Below are 23,889 nucleotides of genomic sequence, written 5' to 3'. Positions count from 1 at the left end.
CCGGGACAGGTCGGCCCTCGCAGTCCTCAAGCCAGCCTCATGCCCTGCTCTAAAGGCTTTGTCCCTGGCCCTCAGCAGCCTGAAGACAGCCCCTGTCAGCCATGGCTTCCGGTTAGCCCGAGTGACGATGGATTTTGAGAGAGTCACATCATCAATGCACTTCCTGATGTAGGAGGAAACAGAGTCAGTATACTCCTCAATGGCACTCAGCAGTGAGATGGGCCTGTATGACTTGGGGTCCTCCGCATCTTTATTTGGCTTCAGCAGAGCTATCACAGAGGCCCTGCGCCAGATCTTCGGGAGCTTTAACCTCCGGTAGCATGATGTGAAGAAAGCACTAAGCCATGTAGATGTTGTTGGGCCCTGGTGGATGACGAACTCCGGGTGGATGTTGTCAAGGCCCGGGGATTTGCCCGGCTTGAGCTTGCTTATGGCCTCACTGAGTTCCTCTGCTGTAAAGGCTCCCGAGAGACTGGAATCGACGTTGGCCGCTCTTGAGATACAAGACACCTCACGCGATATCAGTCGTGCAAAGTCTTTGTCTGCATTCGGGAAGCGACCATTCTTCAGGAGTTGGCTGGCCATTGCATCTGCAGTGACTGGGCATCTGTGGGCTGATGTATTTCTGCCTGAAAGCTGGTTGATGGTCTGCCACGCCTTGCGGCTGGAATGGGTGAAGTCGATCGATTCAACGACTTCTGTCCATCTCACCTTGCGGGTGGCGTCCAGCTTTTCAAGCAGTGCTGCTGCCGTTGCGTCCACCTCTTCTCTGGAGCTGGCTCTCTGGTGTTCACTCAGGAGGCGGCTACACTCCTCATCCCAGCCTGGGATGTAGTTCCTGTTATACCCACGTGGGATGGTCTTCTTTGCCGCACGCAAGAGAACCTGGCAGTGGCCTCATAGGCTGAATCCACATTTGTGGACTCTGGGTCTGGCAGGCCGGCTGACCTTCTTTCTGTCTCCTCAGCATACGACTCCCAGTTGGCTTTTCGGAAATTCCATCTCTTCACAGGCTTCCCTGGCACCGGTTCAACCAGTGATGGAACTTTGATGATGGAAGGTCGGTGGTGTGAGCGGGGGAACCTGTCAAGGACACGCCTCTCCGGTCTTGGGTCGTTGCTGCGGCAAATGGTGAAGGCCAGGTCCGGGTTGGTGGTGGTGTGCAGTGTGCAGAGAAGAAGGTTGTGGGTTCCTTGGGGTTGTACAGCAGCAGGGAATCAGTGTTGGAAGCCCATTCGCACAGCGCCACTCTGCTAGGTGTTGAGTGGCAAGTTCATGTATCTATTAACTTCTGGCTCAGTTTTGTGTGTGTGTGTGTGTGTGTGTGCGTGCGCGTGTGTATGTAGGTGTGTGTGTGTGTGCGCGCGTATTCGTGTGTAAAATGGTCTTAACTCTTTCTAAATCAGTGGTTCTTAACCTTGTTGGAGATACCGAACCCCACGAGTTTCATATGCGCATTCACTGAACTTTAGTCAAAATAAAAAAAAAAAAAATTCAAATTCAAGACAGATTTTTTTTTTTACTAGTGCACAAAATGAGCCGAGGATGAACATCACCTTGTTCAAAGATTAAAACCAACACAATGCATGAACTTGCAACAAATTACATACCAGGAAATCTGTGTGACTTCTGCGTCATCACAAATTTGCACGACAAACAGGTGCTACTTTGGTTAGAAGCTCACATCTGGGCCTGGTATTGGATTTAGCCTGGGGGTAGTCCTCCCCTGTCAGGATTATCAGCAGGTCACAATAGGTAGCTCGTGATGTTTTTGTAGGCGGCAGCTCGGTGGGGAGAGCTTCGCAATCCCTCCTCCCCTTTCGTCGGCTCGGGTTCACATCTGTGGGATCCTGTGGGTGGTTGCATGCCCCATTGGTGCAGTGGCCTCTAGGGTCACTGGTGATTAAAGACCTCTCACCAGATTGTTAGTTAGCTTTTTCTTGAGTTTAGTGGGGTGGAGCTCCTTACCAATAACCCATTTACAGGTGAGTTTGAAAGTTGTCTACGTAATTTGGTTGGTTTTTCTGACATGCTGTCCTCCATTTTGGCTAGTTTTGTTCAGTCGCCTTTAGAGTTGGCTTTAGAATTGTGCACAGAGGAACAGTTATTGGAGATTCCTGAGCATTACAAAATTTGTATAGTACTGTAACTTTCGGACTATAAATCGCGTTTTTTTTTCATAGTTTGGGTGGGGGGGGCGACTTATACTCAGGAGCGACTTATATACATATATATGTTTTTTTTTCACTTTTTTGGGCATTTTATGGCTGGTGCGACTTATACTCCGGTGCGACTTATAGTCCGAAAATTACAGTAGATAGAAAGTTAAAGGAAACCGTTAGGGGTTCATTAAAAAAAAGGTCTTTGGGAAGCTGGTGTTCTCTTTCAGTCTGTTGCCAGTACGGGGGCGGCTTTTTAGCCTAGCCCAGTCATGTTGACTTTTGAGCAGCAAAGGGAGCTATTGCAAATGCAGTTGGAACTGGAAAGGTTTAGAAGTGGCAATAGAGGCTTTTCAGCTGACGTCATCAGCCACGCTCATTAGCTTGGCGGCCATATTGCCGGTCACCAGTTCAGTGCCGGTCAACGACTCACACACGCTTTCTTGGTACATCTGCTGCTATTTGAGCTTGAAAATGCCGGAAACCTGCTGTGCTGTTGGATGTAGCAATAGATGAGGCGATAAACCAAATCTTAGCTTCTATAGATTTCCGGCAAACATCAAAAAACGCAATAAATGGATCGCGGCGATTCGTCGTGAACGATGGAAACCTACGATTTACACAAGGATATGCAATGAGCACTTCATATCAGGTATTTAAACAAACTATTCACGCCAGATTTGTTTCACAAAATGTGAAATAATACAATATGGGATGATACAAATATGATTGTTGAAAATGCTGGGTGCATTTTTAGAAAGGCAGCATGAGCAGCAAGTAGGGAATGGGATGATTTCTTCCGTTCACCCCCCCCGTTTTTATTTTTTGTTTATTTTTTCATGATGCTTCATTTGATTGGCTTGAAGACTTTATCAATGTAAATATTGAACTTCATATTGGAATTGAACAATTAATTCTCATGAGTGAATGCATTAGGAAATTTCAAAAAAAATTATGAACCTTGTTTTTTTTTTAATGAAGCATTTTTGAACAAGAGGCTTTTTGTTACTTCATTTGGCACAAGGTAAAATCTACATTGGTAAAGTTTTCAAGCCATTGACACAAGGTTAACGTTTTTATTGGTTAAGTTTTCAAGCCAATCAGATGAGGCATCATGCAAAAATAAACAAAAAATAAAAATGGTAGCAACTTGAACAGACAGGTACAGTATCTGAATGATTTCACTCTATTCAGTTTTTTTAAAATGTCAAGTTATGAAATGCCATTACGAAACAAATTGAACTGGGTATATCCCCTTCAACAACGTGCTTAATTATTTATGGGAGTCATTATGAATAATGTGATTGTTTAATTGTTTCAGGTGCAAAAAGCGAAGATCCACTATCCCCAGACTATGTGCCAAGTATATTTAAGCATACCCAGTCACCTCACAAACGAAAACTCAAATGTTCAATGAAGATCTTTGAGAGAAGACAAAATCTCAAGCAGCGCAAGAGAGACCGCGAGAGGGCATTGGCAGCAGCAGCAGCACTTGTCAATATTTTCCAGTCTGTCCCTTGTGAAAATGATCAAATGTGGTGCACGCTGAGATTCGAAAAGAAGGCATGGTGACTACTGCCACACAGACGGATATCACTGGAGAAGCAATGGATTCCCTCACTGCAGAGTGTAAAAATCTGCGTGCAGAACTTGATGAACTGAAGGCCAGTTTGAAACGCTGTACATGTACAACTGTGAGAGAGGTACAGGAAGCTTTCGCTTCACTGCCCTTGGCACAAAGTTGTCAGCATAGTCAGGGACAATGCTAAAAATTGCTGGTCTTCCACCAGATTCAGACAAAGCCTTGTAAAAGGCAGCTTTCTGCTCTTCAGTTGGTGGAGGAACATTCAGCAGTTTTCTCGCAGCACTTTCCTCAGGAGTTGAAACTTCTGACTTTCGTTTCTGGGCTGGACGGGCAAAATCGATATTGTATCCTTCAGCATATTCTATGTGCGATGCTGATGGTTTCAGCCACTGACAAGGTAGTGATGTGCATGAAGTGGCCGTCTTCATACGTATTAATGTCTCCAGGGCGAACAGGGATGCTGCTAAATGTGAACATGTTTCACCCAATCCAGCCATGCAGGTACAGTGGCAGCACAGGATCTGACCATCTTTCGCTATTGCTACCCAAGGTCTGAGGGGAAGATCATTCATCCATTGAGAGTGTTTTACCTGAAACAGATATGACATACCTTATATTATTATCAGTCCCTAATTTGGATACAATATACAAGGCTAGACCTCTTACTGTCCATTTATGCATATTTTACCTGGCATTTGGTAAATTTTCTCATGAATCATTCATCAAATTAGCTTGAAAATTTAAACCTGGTTCATTTTGAGCAAGAGACCAAAAGGAATTATCAAGCATGAATTCTAAAAAGTATTTTTGTAGAAATTGTTGCATAAGCTCTGAATAGTTGGAAATTATGTAATGTTTTATTGTAGGAATTACTTTCTCAGATTTCAATATGAAGCTCCTGGAAACAGTTTTTTACAAAGCAATTTTTGATATTTTTTGGTCACATCCTCAAACTAAACACAATCAATTTTCAGGCTAATCTTTTATTACAAAAAGCCTCCTGTTCAAAAATGCTTAATTAAAAAACTGTTTCACTAAGTCTATTGTAGTTTTTTGAAATTATGTAATGCAAAGAAAAATTGGAAAATTTCAATATGAAGTTTGTAAAACAGTTTTTTTTAATTAAAAGCATTTTTGAACAAGAGGCCTTTTGTAATAAAAAAAAGCTTAACAATGTGAGTTTTCATTAGAATCACTTCAGTAGTTTTCTCACAATCACACTGTTACTGCCACGCGGATTTGTAAACAGACAGTAGGCGTGTGCCCTCCTCTCCTGGCTCTTCTGTGTGTGCTTTTTCCTTACCTTGGTCATGAGAAGAAATCGATTCTTGTTTGGAATCTGCCATATCAGCCCATCATGCACAAAACCTGCTGTAAAATACTTGTAGGCATCCAGACTCTTGTATGCCTTAAGGTCCTTTCCAGTGTACGGAGATGGTGAATCGACGAGGTACCGTTTTTTCCGTGTATAGTGCGCAAAATGTAACTAATTTATTGTCCTAAAATCTGGGGTGCGCATTATACAAAAAATTTTTTATTATTTTTTTTTTAATTTTATTTTATTTTATTTTTTTTTTAAGTCCCAATGATCGTCATACACGCAGGGAGGCAATGGGTCCCATTTTTATAGTCTTTGGTATGGTCTTAACTAGGCTGGATGTAATTTTTTTTGTTGGCGTTGATTTCTCCGACTGCCCGTAAACGCACCACCGCGCTCCGTGCGCGCACGGGACAGCAAACGAGCAGGTGATCGAGCAAGCCTTGTCTGAGACGAGAGCATTGCGGTCGCATGGAGCGTGTTTGAGCTCCAGTCCAAGTCCTGTTACAACACCTGTTCACCAGGATGAGCTCTACCACCAACAGAGTGAGGCTGGTTTTGAATCTACCCAGGGTGATTTTACACCCTTGATTTCAGATGGTGTTGTGTTTTGTTAGATGGGAATCAACAGGTGCCAGCTAAAATTTTGAGGGACACCGCAGCTTTAGATTCTTTTATTTTAGAGACGTGTTGCCATTTTCTAACCAGTCAGAAGGTGTGTTCTGATCCGTGGAATGGGTTTAGTTCCTTTTTCATCTCCTTTACATAAAGTTAATCTGGTGTGTGGTTTGGTCAAGGGTGATGTTGCGGTTGGTGGCAGACCGAGGTTACCAGTGGTTGGTGTCCACATGATTCTGGTTAATGATCTGGCGGGTGGAAAAGTGTGGGCCAATGACAAGCCTAACATTTTCAAGGAGTTATCCGTGCCCTCTGCTGTTGTGTTCCCAGATTGTGTCACTACTCGTACTGTTTCTCGGCTTAAGGCAGCCGAGAACCGGCCCAAACATTGCGAACTGATCTTTCAATTGGAAGCTAGACAAATTCTAGGGAGGCCCTAATAGCAGAACAAAAAAGTGACATCTTTGGTTGACATTTTGTGTGGTTCCTGAAATAGCAGTAAGGGATCATTATTTCGACGAGATTCATTATGTCTTCTAATTATATGTAGCAAATCAGCTATCACAGATCACTGCAGAAGAAACAACCACATCATGGACTGGGCCGGGAGAAAAAAATCATATCAGAACCAAGCAAAGTAAAGCGATGGATCAAAGAGGCCATAGAAATCAGGAAGCGAGCAAGCGGGACCATCAACCGAGATGAGGGGGCATACACCCTATCACACACCTAGGATTCCCTTCTCCGAGGACCACCTAAAGGCGGGGGAGGGCCTGCTCGGTGGACTTTGACAGGTCCGCCGAGCCGGCCAGCCGATAAATGACACGTAATCAGCACGTCGGATGATGCATCTGGAAAAGACTGGGGTGAGTCGAACCTGTCAGCAGGTAACACCTTAAACATTTTTCTTGTCTGAACAAAAGAATTTCCTACAAGTAAAGGATCGTTCTCAATGTTGTTTCCTTCTTGATGGACTGTTGGTTAGGAAATGTTGCACATAATGATCAAGGTTTGAGAGAAACTGTTTTCCAGTCATATCTTCCTCCTTGCGTGGTAAAGTCCTCCAGACTTCGCATGGTGATGTGGCGGGTCATTTGTGTGCATGGTAAACCTATGACAGGGTCTTGCATATTTTTTTTCTGGCCACGCTTAAACAGGGATATAGCCAAGTTTATTAAAACGTGTCATACTTGTCAGGTTACTAGTAAACCTAATCAAATTGTTAAACCAGCACCCTTGTATCTGATACCGATAATGGGTTACCCATTTGAGCATCTTATCACTGTGTTGGGCCTTTACCACGTTCTAAATCAGGTCATAATTACAGTAATGTGTCAAGATACTAGAAATTCTGCTGACTTTCCTTTGCATACCATCACCACCGAGTCTATAGTTAAAGCTTTGACTCAGATCAGGGTTCAAATTTTACTTCCAAAATGTTTGCTCAGATTTTGGAACAGTTAAAAGTTAAACATAATGAGTCGACAGTGTGTCATGCTCAGTCAAGGAACATTAGAGGGTTTTCACCAGACGCTGTCTTTGCTTCTTGCTCAGCTTTATTTTCTGATACTCTGACTCAAAGTAATTTCATTGAACATGACAGACATTGGAGATACTAAGCCTATTAAATAAACAAAGATTTTATAGGGCTTCTGAGGAGGAGAAGCGACAGTTGGACACTGAGGTACAGTATATGTTAAATGCAGTAATATTATAACATTGCAGAACCATCAAATTTCGAATTGGGCTTCACCTTGTTTGTTGGTTAAAAAAACTGAATCTACTTTTCAACCATGTACGGATTACTGAAAAGAAATAGTATCACAAAAGTGTATCTCTATCCTCTGCCTAGGATGGAGGACTGTATTGATCAGGTTAGGTCTGCAAAGTATGTGAGAAGGTTTGGTCTTTTGAAAGGGTACTGGCAGGTTCCACTTTCTCAACGGCCACGAGAGATTGCTGCTTTTACGACACCCTCTGGCTTGTTTTCATTCACAGTGATGTCTTTCGGACTGCGGAATGCTCGCGACACCTTTCAGAGGTTGATGAACCGTGAGGTCTCTGGTCTGGAGCATGTCCAAAGAGTGCACGCCTTGTTTGATGGTAAACTTGGCAAAGTGTGAGTTTGCCAGAGCCACAGTCACCTATCTTGGTAAAGTGGTGGGTCAAGGTTTTGTCCGTCCCGTGGAGTCTAAAGTATTAGCGGTAAAGCAGTTTCTTCCTGTGACTACTGCTAAGGAGCTGATGCGCTTCCTTGGGACGGCTGGTTACTACCGTTCCTTCTGTAAGAACTTTTCTATGGTAGTTGCCTCTCTTACCAACCTGTGGAAGGCCAAGGTTGAGTTTTTCTGTTCCACCCAGTCAGGAGACCTTTGATTTTGTTAAAGATGGATGGTCTTGTGTTCCGGTCCGGTGTTGGCAGCACCAGATTTTAGTAGGCCCTTTAAAGTACAGGTGGATGCCAGTCAAATTGGGGCAGGTGCTGTACTTTTACAGAACAATTACCGTAATCTTTGGACTATAAATCGCTCCGGAGTACAAGTCGCATCAGCCATAAAATGCCCAAAAAAGTGAAAAATATATATATATAAGTCGCTCCGGAGTATAAATCGCATTTTGGGGGGCGATTTATTCGGCAAAATCCAACACCAAGAACAGTCATGAACGAGCAACAACAGGCTAAACGATAGGTATGCTAACGTGACAAACACAAACTAAGAGCTGAGAACGGCCCTGACGTAAAATTCAGAGTTATTCAAAAAGCGCTCCCGCACCACCAGACTCAACAACAGCTTCATACTCCAGGCTGATCCTGAACTCGCTTCCCCTTTCTGCGTAGCGTCCTGAACTTTTGCGCTACGCTTACTGTCTGCTGTGTGCACACTGGCTCCGTTTTGCTTCTCTTATTTATTGTGTTATCTGTTTATTTATTATTTATTCATCATTCTTATTATTTATTGTTTGTGCCTTCTTGTTTTTATATTGTGTCGTTTACTTGTATGTCTATCGTGTAATATGTCTCGTCACCGTGGGATAGGTTTCTTTGTGTGTCTTGACATGTGAAGAGATTGACAATAAAGCTGACTTTGACTTTGACGTTAATAAAACCATCTGTGTCACTCCAATTCATTGAATCCATCAATCGTCCTTTGTCAACAATCTGTGCGCGCCGCTGACGGCTCTTGCACTTCAAAATATTCCACAGGTCCATATAACGATATATAAATGATATATCAAATAACTTTATATTAGCAATAATGTTATCAAACCATCTGTGCACTCTCAATCATTAAATCCATCGATCAAATTCCTCGTCCTTTGTCAACATCGCCGCGCGTGCGCCCTGACGTCAGCCTCGTTGTTATTCCACCGATCTACTATATAACTACGTATATTGTTGCGTTAACAAAGTTCAAGGAAAGACGTGGGTTTGGTAGACGGCTCTTTATTTAACAGAACAAACTTACAGGCGTGTGGCGGCGTGGACTTCGAGCAACGGAAGTGGAAGAGAGCTCCATAGAATAGGACCGGGCGTGCGTAGAAGCCATGACCGAGCCCCAGCCACCGTCTCCGGACAGCCACCCGGCCGAGCGCCGGCCCTCGACTTCCATCCACGGAGGTGAAAGACAGCTCGGTAGAGTAGGACCGGGCATGCGTAAAAGCATTGTCCGAGCCCCATCCACCGTCCCTGGACAGCCACCCGGCCGAGCGCCGGCCCCCGACTTCAATCCACGGAAGTGAAAGAGAGCTCCGTCGAGTCAATCTTTGTCCTTTATGTAAACAACCGCCACGCCGCGTCGCGCTGCTGACGCGACGTCGCGCTGCTAACGTCACTTGAAATTCAAATTACAGTAATGACTTGCTACATTGCGGTTCGTTTATCGTGGTTTCACTTACTGTTTTTTTCCATGTATAATGCGCAAAATTTAACTAATTTATTGTCCTAAAATCTGGGGTGCGCATTATACATGGGTACAAAAAAAAAATATTATTTTTTTTTTAGATCTGCATATCATACGGAGGCCTCCATTACAGATGCGCTTTCTTCTCTGCTGTTCACTTCAAACACACTCCATACGAACACAATGCTCTCGTACCAGACGCTTGCTAGATCACCTGCTCGTTTGCTGTCACAATGTACCCTTCACAATCCGAAACATTTCTTCGCTATTGAGTATGCTAGCGCAGTGGTCCCCAACCACCGGGCCGCGGACCGGTACCAGTCCGTGGGTCACTTGGTACCGGGCCGCCAAGCCGCACAGAATTTTCTTTTTTTTTTTTTTATCGACGATCAATTAATTGAGGTGAAGACACTCGTCCCGGTCACGTGACATGTTTCCCCAGTCGAGCCCGCAAAGCTAATATGTGGCGACAGGCTAACTAACCAGGCAATGAAGCATTCAAAACTGCTTCAACACATGGAGACCAAGCATCCTGCAATAAAAGACAAACCTTAATCACTTCGGGTGTCATTGTCTCCGATTACGTCTAGATGGGGCCGGCTCGTTTCTGAGAAACAAACTCAGTGCTCCCACTAATTCAACGTAATGGTGAGTTTTATTTTTCTAGTTTTAGTTTTTATGTCAGTCGTATCCTTTTATTTCATCGTATTTATATATTTATTAAAAATGTATTATTTATTTATTTATATAAATGTATTATTTATTTATAAAATGCCGGTCCGCGAAAATATTTCTGACATGTAACCGGTCCGTGGCGCAAAAAAGGTTGGGGACCACTGTGCTAGCGCATGCGCAGTGATACTGACCGGCAGAATAACACCCGGTTGTTCCCAAAGATGATCTTTTTTCTGAAATAATTTTACGTTCACGGACTTAAGTAGGAGTCAAAATTTGGGTGCGTATTATACATGGGTACAGGCTTTTTTCCAGCATCAACATGCCATTTTTAGGGTGCGTATTATACATGGGGGCGCATTATACATGGAAAAAAACGGTATTTATTTTTTTTGTTGAAGTTTTTTGAAAAAAATACACATATAAGTCGCTCCTTATTATAAGTCGCCCCCCCACCCAAACTATGAAGAAAACCGCGACTTACAGTCCGAAGATTACGGTAAGATCATTTGGAGTGCCCTGTAAGTTTCTTCTCCCGGAAATTTAATACAAATCAATTTAATTATTCTGTAATTGAAAAGGAGGCTTTGAGTCTCATCTGGACTTTACAGCACTTTGAGGTCTATGTAGGTTCAGGTTCGACTCATTGACTGTATTCACTGACCACAATGCCCTGACCTTGTTGAAGTTTCTGCAAAATCCCAACCAGCACCTCATGCGTTGGGCTTTATTTTTACAACCATACAACCTGGTCATCAGACACATCAGTGGTAAAGACAACCTTGTGGCGGATGCTCTTTCCCGTGGTCCTTTAGCCTGAGGTGTTTCTGCTCGTTTTTGTCGCACAGCCTATTCCTCTACTCTTAAAGTGCTCCCCAGGTGCCAGGGTTGCTGGGTTGATGTACAGGCAGCTGATGGAAGGATGCGGATGGCGTTGTATGTCCGGGTATTCTTTTGGTTGTTTTATGTAAGTAGCCACATTTAGATGAGTAGTACCCTCATTTTAAGGAGGGGGGTGTCACGGCCCTTCTCTACTGGCCACAACAGGTAACACGTTTGGGTTTGTCTTCATTGTGTGTTTCAGTTCTCTTTGATTCACAAATGACAACACCTTCACACCCACTCAGCCATTCCCATTCATGCACTGCATACACTTACCGTAATTTTCAGACTATAAATCGCGTTTTTTTTCATAGTTTGGGTGGGGGGGGCGACTTGTACTCAGGAGCGACTTAGATATGTTTTTTTCACAAACTTTTACTTGATCATTAACACATCACTTAGTTACAAGTATAGTTGATCACTTCACATGTTATGTTTAGTATAGTTGATCACTTCACATGCTTTGATATCTTTATCTTGAACATATTCAAAACATGAAAAATAGAGAGAAAAAATCCAATAAAGTAATTAACACTTTAAAGTGACATATCCTCTGGACATGTCCTCTGTCACCAGGATGACATAAAGGACGAGAAATTTGATCAATGGATTTAATGATTTGGAGTGACACAAATGGTTTGATAATATTGTTGTTTACCGTTTTTTTCCGTGTATAATGCGCAAAATTTAACTAATTTATTGTCCTAAAATCTGGGGTGCGCATTATACATGGGTTCAATTTTTTTTAAAAAAAAGTTCTTTTTAATTTTTTTTTTTTTTTTTTGAAGTCATGGTACAACAAAACCAACAACAGGACTGACCGACAAAGACTTGGAACAAAAAGACAGGGTGACATTACCAAAGACAGGAACAGAAACCAAACAGACATCATGACATCATCCGACGGTGAGCGAGGGGCAGACAGGACTTAAATACAAAACACGTTACATTGATTGAGGTGACACAGGAAGGGAGGGGCGACGCGAACAGAAACTATGGCAACCTAGACACATAGCAAAACTGGGGACGAGACATGACAAATCTCCCTCGAAATAAAACTTGAAATCACCTCTCTTCTTGTTTGTTGTCAATCGCGCATCGCATTCAGCCATCCTGCCCAACACACTTAGTCTGTAAAATTCACAATTGACGACCCATCGTTTGATGCGATGGTGCAATCCTTGATGGTGTGTTATTGTCAAATATTGTTTGTTTTTTAATCTCCATCACGGACCGGATGTCATACCGAGGCAGTATCACTGCGCATGCGCACTATGGATCCGATGCGCAGAACGGATGCGCAAGACACGTCAGCTATATAAAGAGCGAGAGTTCAGTTTTCTTCCTATTACCGTTTTTTTCCGTGTATAGTGCGCCCCCATGTATAATACGCACCCTAAAAATGGCATGCTGATGCTGGAAAAAAGCCTGTACCCATGTATAATACGCACCCAATTTTTATGAATTTTTAAAATTTTTTTTTTTTTTTAGTCCCAATGATCGTCACACACGCAGGAAGGCAATGGGTCCCATTTTTATAGTCTTTGGTATGGTCTTAACTAGGCTGGATGTAATTTTTTTTGTTGGCGTTGATTTCTCCGACTGCCCGTAAACGCACCACCGCGCTCCGTGCGCGCACGGGAAAGAGGCGGCTCTGTATGGGAGAGACGTTGAAGAGGAATAAAAACACCCTTGGAAACCAAAACATGCCCCTCGTCGTGACTCGGAGCCGCAACAAATTTGTGTAGGGTACATTGTGACAGACAGCAAACGAGCAGGTGATCGAGCAAGCGTCTGATACGAGAGCATTGCGGTCGCATGGAGCGTGTTTGAAGTGAACAGCAGAGAAGAAAGGAACAAGGCAAAGTGTTGTGAAATAAAATATTACCTGTAATACGCATTTTGTTATTTGCTGATTGTATTAAACTATCACATTCATTGTCAGTCAAGAAGAGAAGAGGACTATTCGCATCGGATCCATAGTGCGCATGCGCAGTGATACTGCCTCCGTATGACGTCCAGTCCGCGATGGAGATTAAAAAACAAACAATATTTGACAATAACACAGGTTTCTGTTCCTGTCTTTGGTAATGTCAGCCTGTCAGTCCCACCAAGGACTGTTCTCCCTGCTACCCTCTGGGAAGAGGTTTTGCAGCATCCGCTGCAGGTCCACCAGGTTCTGCAATAGTTTTTTCCCTACTGTCGTCAGACTGTTGAACAGTCAACTTAGCATTCCCCTGCGCACTTTGTAAATACTGTTTTTGTTTCCTTCATTGCTGCACTTTATATTTATCTTATTTATCTTATCTTATTTCATATTTATATAAAAACGTCACTTTTTATCCAGCCGAAATTTCATTCCTTTGTTGAGAGCCGTATGCAACGAAATTTCGTTTTGTGTGCACCGAGTGTTTACAAAATGACAAAGTCTGTCTCTCTCTCTCTGTCTTTTTGTTCCACGTCTTTGTCGGTCAGTCCTGTTTTTGGTTTTGTTAGAAAGTTATGTTAGTTTACCAAGTCTGTGTTTTGAGTTCCTCCAATGAACCCTGGTCCAAGCTGCACTTGGTTGCCCTGCTCCTTTCCACACTCCATCCGTGACAAGATTTTCTTCAAAAATTGTTGTACCATGATTTTGTTCAAAAAAAAAATTTTTTTTTTTAAATTGTACCCATTTATAATGCGCACTCCAGATTTGAGGACAATAAATTAGTTAAATTTTGCGCATTATACATGGAAAAAAAGGTAGTTTCAATTCACAGTTTAATTAGCAGTTTCAATCAGCAAATAACAAAATGGGTATTACAGATAATATTTTATTTCACAACACTTTGCCTTGTTCCTTTCGTCTCTGCTGTTCACTTCAAACACGCTCCATACGACCGCAATGCTCTCGTATCAGACGCTTGCTCGATCACCTGCTCGTTTGCTGTCACAATGTACCCTACACAAATCCGAAACATTTGTTGCGGCTCCGAGTCACGACGAGGGGCAAGTTTTGGTTTCCAAGGGTGTTTTTATTCCTCTTCAACGTCTCTCCCATACAGAGGCGCCTTTTTCACATCCGCACGCTTTTTTCACACGTCCGCACTGAACGCGGTGGTGCCTTCACGGGCAGTCGGAGAAATCAACGCCAACAAAAAAAAAAAATACATCCAGCCTAGTTAAGACCATACCAAAGACTATAAAAATAGGACCCATTGCCTCCCTGCATGTGTGACGATCATTGGGACTTAAAAAAAAAAAAAAAAAAGAAAATTGGGTGCGTATTATACATGGGTACAGGCTTTTTTCCAGCATCAACATGCCATTTTTAGGGTGCGTATTATACATGGGGGCGCATTATACACGGAAAAAAACGGTATGTGATAGTTATTTAAAATATAGTTTATATATCGTTGTATGGGCCTGTGGAATAATTTGAACTGCGGCGCGGCACAGGGCATTGTTGACAAAGGACGATCGATGGATTTAATGAATTGGAGTGACACAGATGGTTTTATAAACGTGTTATTTATGTAATAGTTTTTTTTAAATGTTTTATGTTACGTCAGGCCCATTCTCAGCTCCTCGTTTGTGTTTGTCACGTTTGTCAAGCCTGTTGTTGCTCGTTCATGTCTGTTCTTGGTGTTGGATTTTGTCGAATAAATTGCCCCCCAAAATGCGACTTATACTCCGAAGCGACTTATATATGTTTCTTTTCCACATTTTTGGGCATTCTATGGCTGGTGCGACTTATACTCCGGAGCGACTTATAGTCCGAAAATTACGGCATTAATTCTTACTCACACCTACATACCTGGTATTTGTTTCTGTATTGAACTAGTATTAGTATTGTTTGTGAAATACACCATTTTGATTTTGAGTAATTTTCCCCAATGATTGGGATAACTGGATGAAATCATCTTCAGTACCACTTATCCTCACTTGGCCTGCAGGTATGCTGGAGCCCATTTCAGCTATCTTGGCAGAGTAGGCTATACTATGAACTGGTTAATTTCCAAATGCAAATTTTATTAAATCACGAATATTAATGTCATGTCCAGTATAAGTCTTTCCAGGGTCAATTTTGATTACCTTTCTAAATACAGGATGCATTACAACAGCATAAAGGTCATTTGCACTTTTAGTTTAATCTGGATGTGTCTTGCAATATAACTGTCAGGGAACAAATGGAAATGTCAAGAAGATGCAATGAAATAACACAAGTACAAATTCTGAAGTGTGAAGGCATTTCAAAACAAACACCATAGTTTATTTACAATATATTAAACTGTAAGGCAAAAATTTATAAGAGGTCAATTTGTTCAATATGAAAATAAACTATTTTCAAAACTAACATAAATCATACACATGTACTGTATATATAAATAGTGTGTCCATTCACTAAAGTTATATTTGCTCTTTTGTGATGCAGCCTGATTCCGCATACTGGAGTGAAGAACATGAATGCATGTTATCTGCATAGAGAATAAAAACAGAGACATGAGCTTACAAAGACTGGAAGGTTGTGGGTTCAAACCCCGGCCGGGTCATACCAAAGACTGGAAAAATGGGACCCATTGCCTCCCTGCTTGGCACTCAGCATTAAGGGTTGGAATTGGGAGGTTAGATCACCAAATGATTCCCAAGTGCGGCACCGCTGCTGCTCATTGCTCCCCTCTCCCCCAGGGGATCGATCAAAATCACATGGGGATGGGTTAAATGTAGAGGACAAATTTCACCACACCCAGATGTGCGTGTGACGATCATTTGGACTTTAACTTTTTTTTTAACTTTTAAAAAGGATTTCTACAATAATCTGTTTTCTTTTTCCTCATGTTTAGCTGTCCTTATTCTTTTCTCATCCAAAATATAATTTTTAAGTTAATATGGATTACTAAACTGCTGTACACATCACCAACAAGGAAATTCTACACATTAATTCAACATGATTATGTTTTCAGTTTTGTTTGCTGTTTAGCATGGAAAGATGAGCAAAAGTTTGAAACAACTTGGCAAACAAGCCTCAAACAAACTTAACAGAGTATTAAAGTGAATTTATATTCTAAATAGTACAGTATACTCAGAACAATAACATTGGTAAGGCTCAACATTGTTACCCATTGTCAACAAATGGCATGCCAACATTGCACTAACATAATAAATTGCAATTGGCCTAATCAAATAATTTGAAATAAATTTTAACACAATTTTTACAACTCAAACTTTGTCTGCTGAACAAAAGAAGACACTGCGGACCTAAGAAAGAATTAGTCATCATTGCCCAAAATTGAATGAGATGTCACCCAAACTTTGGTCCGCGGACCAAGTAATTATAGTTGGCGAAAACAAATTGCGCATCACCTTTGGATCAATACTAAATTTGCAAATTGTCTTCACTTTTGAAAAATAGAGGTGTTTCTAGCAATTCTTATTACCATTCATCTTTTTAAAATTTTGAACAGTTCTTACTAGTCTCTGATTCCAAAACTACTTATTTATCAGTTTGTTTTGTAGCCTATACTGTATATAATATGAGACGTTCATACATTTATTTGGGTTGAAAGTGATAATGGCCTTCTGAAGAAAACTATGACTATGATGCGGCCATAGACGAAAATTAGTTTGAAACCCCTGGTCTACAAGAAGGACAATCTATCAAACACCAAAATTGTAACCTGGGCAGATTAAAATTATTAGCAGATATGTCATAAGACAGGCACAAGAGTCAGAAGAACATATGGTTTTGATATTACAAATACTAATACTCTTTTTAACAACTTAGACATTTTATCAAATGCACTTACCTTAAAGAAAATCTCAAAATTTGTTTAAAAGAAAATTCTTTAAAATATTAAACCCATCAATTATTGTTTTTTATTGTATCCTCATTTTTGACATGCGAAATGATGGCAATTTTAAGTCTGTGTTGAATGACATTGGTTTCATATTTAATAATAATAATAATAATAATAATAATAATAATAATAATAATAATAATAATAATAATAATAATAATGATAATAATAATAATAATAATAAATGGATAAATGGATGGATGGATAATAATAATAATAATAATTATAAAAGGTTAAAATAAGAAACCAACAACTAAATGACCTTTGGTTAGGAAAAGCAAATCATATTGAAAATATGGATGGATAATAATAATAATAATAATAATAATAATAATAATAATAATAATAATAATAATAAAAGGTTAAAATAAGAAACCAACAACTAAATGACCTTTGGTTAGGAAAAGCAAATCATATTGAAAATAAAATGAAATGAGTGATGAAGCTATCGTGGGTCTCCCGCTCACAAGAAATTATGTGAGTTAAAAAGCATGTAGGATGTAATTTTATTTGTCCGCTTTGTGAAAAAGATAACACAATGAATTCAATCGCTTCCCCTTGAGAGTTCATGATGCAATTTCTCTCACTTTTAAAAACTAAATTAGCCACCAAAATTCATACAAAGTAGGAAGATGAAAGTGTCTTCAGTGTGCAATGCAACAGCCCATGAAAAGGCACAACTGCACACATGCCAAGTGTAGAAAGAGCCCACTTCTACCAAATACACCCAGCCCTGAAAAGACTAAAGAAGAAAAAAGTATGTGGCAGGCATTTTGCGAATCAGTATCATTTGGCAACAACAGAACTGTCTACATGAAACAAAAGCTTTTTGGCAATACACGGAGCTATGGCAAAACATCTTACGAAAATACAAAGCGACAAAGAGATAAAGAAACAATCTACTATCATGACAATCCTAAACACTTTGGCTCAATTACATCCAAGATGGGAGCTGAATGACAATGACAAGAAGCCAGTCGGTTGATAACAAAGCCACCGTGTGGACAGACCATTAAGTTTAAAAACTAAGCAAATCCTGAGAGGATACGCCGCAAAGTTGTGACACCACAAACGTATTAAAATGTTTTCCCCTAACGTTTGCTGTTGTTCTGTGTCTGTGTGCAATAGCAACAACAAATGAGGTCAACTTTGCATGCAAGACGAGTGGCTAAAGCTGTATTTCAGAAAGTGGCGCTAAACACAGCACACACAAAGATGCTGGCTCTTAAGGTTCATCATCATCACCATCTTTTAGTTGATTGCTATATCTGTATCTAGAAGTGTACACAGAACCCTGGGCAGCATCTTCTTTTTCATCTGCCTCCTCTTCATCTGATCTGACACAGTATCGCCTTCTGCCGGGGGGGCTGGAGGGGGTCAAAATTTGAGAAGTTAATGTTAATGAAATCAATATGACAAGCAATATTGTATACACTGCTTGATTTAAAAGACAATGAAAAAAGTTAAGTTGGAGGATTCTTAGTTTCCTAAATAATATCCCTACTCAGGGTATTGAATTGATCTCAACTGGAGTGTTCTGGCTGCCTTAGAAGACGTTGTGTCTCTCATTTGAGCAGGCTGGTGCAGTAACTTGCAAGAACTGATGAAGAACGTTTTTTAAGACCGCCAGAGCAGTCCAGTTCCCATTGATTCAATGGCCTAAGAATTAATTGACCTGAATGATTAAGACTATTGACAGGCATAGAGGGTAGAGAAAAATGAACCAGTGCCTCAACCCTTTCGGAAACAAGCTCCTTTCACACTAGTCGCCGAGGCTGGCTTTCTCCGTGCTGTTTTTGTTCTGGTTCACCGTCATGTAAAGCTTCCTATTTAAAAGCAATCCTCGCTATTTCAGACACTTGATTTGGCATCCCGCGCATCTAATCATCTGAACAAACGAAGCCTTCACGGCTGCGCACTCTGCAAGATAGAGGCGAATAAATGCAGTCTACAACTAGACATTTCATGAGCCAATTTGTCTGAGACGCAGTGTGAAAAAGGGGCTATTGAGTATTCAAAATCACATTGGAGAAACTGAATCCTCCAACATACTGTAAAGGTCTAGGTCTTCAGGTCTCAAATCTGCACTCCAAGACACCAAAAACCCATGCAATGTGTTAAACCTGGAAACAACACCATACCTTGTAAGAATGGTTAAAAAAAACTGATGGATAAACAATAATTTATTTTCATATACAGTAATCCCTCGCTACATCGCGGTTCGATTATCGCAGTTTCAGTATATCGCGGATTTAAAAAAACATTCACAAATTCAAAATAAACTATCTAAATTGAGGAATTATGGCACAAAAGCTGCCCACACGCCAGCAGAAGGCAGGGAGTGTCCACACAATTGCAGTATGTACACTTGTACGTTTTTATAAAAACAAATGTTATAATAAGACTTCTAAAAACATATTTACAGTATTCTACTTTTGATATATATATTTTTAAAATAATAACAGAGTTCTAAAAACATATTTACAGTATGTACACTTGTACCTTGTGATAAAAAAGTTGATAGAATAATAGAGGAGTTCTAAAAACATTTACAGTATGTATATTAACTACACATATACATGTCACCAACACACACGCACGCACACAGAAACACACACACACACACACGCACGCACACAGGAACACACATGCACACAGAAACACGCATCACGCACACAGAAACACGGACACACACACACACGTATCATATTTATATTATTTATACATTCTTTTTTTGCATGTCATTTATATTACGTATTAAGATAGTATTTACGTGTTTGAAACTATTATTTATGTTCTAATGATAACATGCACTTATATGGTTTAATATACACCTATTGATACACAAACAATGTATGTACCGTAATTTTCGGACTATAAGTCGCTCCGGAGTATAAGCCGCACCAGCCATAAAATGACCAAGAATGTGAAAAAAAACATATATAAGTCGCTCCCGAGTATAAGTCGCATTTTGGGGGGCAATTTATTCGACAAAATCCAACACCAAGAACAGACATGAACGAGCAACAACAGGCTTAAACGATTCGGTATGCTAACGTGACAAACACAAACGAGGAGCTGAGAACGGGCCTGACGTAACATTCAGTTATTCAAAAAAACTATTACATAAATAACACGTTTATAAAACCATCTGTGTCACTCCAATTCATTAAATCCATCGATTGTCCTTTGTCAACAATGCCGTGTGCCGCGCCGCAGTTCAAATTATTCCACAGGCCCATACAACGATATATAAACTATATTTTAAATAACTATCACATAAACAACAATAGTATCAAACCATTTGTGTCACTCCAAATCATTAAATCCATTGATCACATTTCTCGTCCTTTATGTCATCCTGGTGACAGAGGACATGTCCAGAGGATATGGCGCTTTAAAGTGTTAATTACTTTATTTGATTTTTTCTCTCTATTTGTCATGTTTTGAATATGTTCAAGATAAAGATATCAAAGCATGTGAAGTGATCAACTATACTAAAAATAACATGTGAAGTGGTCAACTATACTTGTAAGTAAGTGGTGTGTTAATGATCAAGTAAAGATTTGGGAAAAAAAAACATGTATAAGTCGCCCCCCCACCCAAACTATGAAAAAAACCGCGACTTATAGTCTGAAAATTACGGTATGTTAAAAAAAGGGTGAAACTACTTCACAAATTTTCACATATCGTGGGTGGTCTTGGAACCAAGTATCTGCGATAAACGAGGGATTACTGTACAACAGCTAAATTAGTACAAAGTGTGGTTTATTTTTGTCAGTTGTGCAGTCTCTGTGTAGTGCTAGAAGAGTGAAAGGTTGTTGTTTTTTGGCCTTTTCTAGTGAGCATTAGGAAATTGCAGGAGGAATTAAATGCTGAGCATAATGGCTAAGAACTTGCTCTCAGACAAATTATCAACTTCTGTTTAGCAAATGAGAGGGAGATTTGGAAAAATAAATCGTGCAAACATGCTATGTGACTCTCAACTCAAACGAGAAGTGCAAAATGCAATGCCCTGCTTTATATGTGCCGAAGTTTGGATCACACCATGCTGTCAATTGTTTTTTCAGAAGTGTTGATACCAGGCAAACACCTACTGCAGACTTCAATCGCTATCCGGCCGATACATGTACTTCATCATCAGGCTGTCCACCTTCTTCTTCCTCTTTTTGTCATTCTTTTTGTTGAGGGTTTGGGAGTCACTTTGAGGCACACCATCTATTTCCTCTTCTGGGTTGACAGCCTTCTGAGATGGGACTTCCTTCACACTGCTCAAGCTGCGGTAGGAGATGGTGGAAGCACTGGAGCTTGACTGAGACCCTGAGTCAGATTCTGAACCTGATGATGATGGTGATTTTTCCCTCTTTCTAGACATTTTCTTGGTCTTCTTGGACCTCCTTGAAGAGCTGCTCCTGTGACTACGATTGTCACTTGAACTTTCAGACACAGAACTACGGCTTCGCTTCTTCTTCTTCTTGCCTTTACCCTTGCTCTTACTGCGGCGACTAATACAGCTGCTGGAGTTGCGAGACGGTCTTATGGAGCTCAGAGCTGATGCAGAGCGTTGAAGATTATTGCCAGGACTAGTAACTTTACTGTCTGCATTGTCTTTAGATTTTCCTTCCTCAGCCTCAGAGTCTTCTAAGCTCCGACGCTTAAATTGAATTGGTTTGAAACTTAATACTTCATTGATGGCTTTTTCCAGGTCTGGGTCGAGGTAGTTACGATGGCTTACAGCTTTGATATCCGCGTTATCTGTGAGATCATCGCCTACAGCTGATCGAGCTTGTGGCGGTGGCATGGAAATGCTGCGTCCAGAGGAAGCGTGGCTGTAAAATGACCTCTCAGTGAAGGCCACACTTCTGCTATCATCCATATCAAGATCAAACTCACTCAGACGGCATCTACGTGCAAGTGACAAATGGGAATCGGCTTGACTGACACTACCAGGACTGCGAGCGCCAGACCATTTGCTTAAACAAGGGCTGCTAGGGTCACTGCCATAAAGTGATCGCCTTCCGCCACGCTCATCTAAGTGTGACGTGCTCTGATGACGTCCGAGTGTGTTTGGGAAACCCAATCTTAGAGTAGACTTTGCATCATCCTCTGGGCTTGACCCAAGGCAAGTCAAGGCCCGCCTTGGTGGAATAAATGAAATGGTTGATTCTTTGTCAATGTCACTACAACAGCTTTCCATGCCTTTCCTGGACCGGTTGGCATCTGAATAGGCCTGGGAGATAACAGATTCTCTGTCAACCATGTCATCCGCTGCCCATGATTTCTTGCTGGAGCTGGTTGAGTGGGTATCATCTTGAACATCAGTGCTTTTAGATTTAGACTTTTGTAAAGTCAAATTATCCTCCAACTCAGCATTTTCCTTCAGGACACTGAGCAGCTGGTCCCCTTTAGAATTGAGGTTGGGACGTTTTCTGTAACTGAGGGAGCTCATAACGGATGATGGCCGGCTTGTCTCTACATCTTTGCACTCTTTATTTGCCTCTTTCCATTCCTTATCATCCGACCACTCTTTGCCTTCTTTTGCATCTACGTTTACAGCAAATCTTGAGACCACGGTGATAAGTCCATAAGGAATGACAAAGGGAGAAAATGGAAAAAAATACGATTTTAGGACAAGTCTAGGTGAGTAGAAAATGGCTATAGTTTTGTAGGGGTGTGTGCACAAACAAACAGGCAGACAGACAGCACATATTAAATCACCTTCAAAATTGTTGGAACAGTGAAGCCATTTTTTTTTTTTTTTTTTGCGGAGGACAAAACCACAGATAAAGCATACGGGATCACACAGTTTCACGATGATGCTATTCTTCCCATATTTAACAAAATGAAACCCACAGTAAACACAACTTGACTTTCATCCTACCATTTTGCAGTGATGCTGTGCCGCAGGTGACATTTATGCATCTTTTTTCTCAGTGTCATTGAGTTTTAATTCTGCTATTTGTCATCTCTTTGACCATGACGTTGAAATGCTGGTTTGGCTGGGCCACAGTTCAGTGCAGCAGCTGTTTATGTTCACTGAATAAGTAAGTAAAGTACTTTGCTTTTTCTAAACCTGTAAAAATACAACAGTCCTTATGGGTGAAATCAATGGCAATACTACCGTATTTTCCGCCCTATAAGGCGCACCGGACTATAAGGCGCACCTTCAATGAATGGCCCATTTTAAAACTTTATCCTTATATAAGGCGCACCGGACTATAAGGCGCACCATTAATGCATCATGTCAGACTTTTAATCCAAATCAAATCATTCTCCATTTTATCTTTTTTATTTCAACTTCAGACGGAACAAATTACTTTATAATCATAAAATAATGATCCATAGTCTTTTTGATTCATGATTCATAGTCTTCAGCGGGCCATTTATGATTGATTTCATGACACAATGCTTTGGGCCAGTTTAAATTTAGGAATTTGGTCCATATATAAGGCGCACCGGACTATAAGACGCACTGTTGGTTTTTGAGAAAATTTTAGGTTTTTAGGTGCGGTACGGTATACATTTTTTTTTTCCTTTTTTTTTTTTTTTTAAATATCCGGCTGCCACAACACTGCTTGGCTTCTGGATACGTATGTTTGTAAATCTGATTCTGTCAGTGCCTCATATCCATGAATTTCACTGCAAAAGACAGGCTAGCCACTGGATTTGTCGCACGAAGGACACGCATCACCTGATTAAATCCTTCCCATGTTTATACACAGAAAGTTTGGCTATTTATATTTGCATTAAAGAACAGCGCTTGCACATTTTAGGCAATTTGCTTGATTACCCCCAGTCACTGAATGCTTGCGCTATATTGTACATACATGATACTTCATATGATGGCGCCGCAGATGGCAGCCACGGTGAGTCGTTCTCTGTTTATTTGTCTTATTTTGTGTGTGTTTTGTGT

General features: G+C 40.9%; 1 protein-coding gene across 20 annotated transcripts in view; it reads right to left on the bottom strand.

Moving 5' to 3' along the window:
* Window positions 1-1,499: 1,499 nt before the first annotated feature.
* Window positions 1,500-23,889, bottom strand: part of myo18ab (myosin XVIIIA b) — a 212,181-nt gene continuing 189,791 nt past the window's right edge. For 13 of the 20 annotated variants that reach the window (XM_061280031.1, XM_061280032.1, XM_061280033.1 and 10 more), the window contains 2 exons: window positions 21,074-22,537; window positions 18,133-18,343 (listed from right to left, as the gene is read on the bottom strand). In XM_061280031.1, coding sequence (XP_061136015.1) covers window positions 21,082-22,537 — 1,456 coding nt within the window. In that variant the 3' untranslated portion in view covers window positions 18,133-18,343; window positions 21,074-21,081. Of the gene's footprint in view, window positions 4,335-17,458; window positions 18,344-21,073; window positions 22,538-23,889 lie in introns of those variants that run through there. The other 7 variants (XM_061280038.1, XM_061280041.1, XM_061280040.1 and 4 more) reach the window with 3 other exon arrangements.

This window comes from Syngnathus typhle, linkage group LG6 (assembly GCF_033458585.1).
Source record: "Syngnathus typhle isolate RoL2023-S1 ecotype Sweden linkage group LG6, RoL_Styp_1.0, whole genome shotgun sequence".
NCBI lineage: Eukaryota > Metazoa > Chordata > Actinopteri > Syngnathiformes > Syngnathidae > Syngnathus > Syngnathus typhle.
This window is presented reverse-complemented; position numbering and strand designations above follow the sequence as displayed.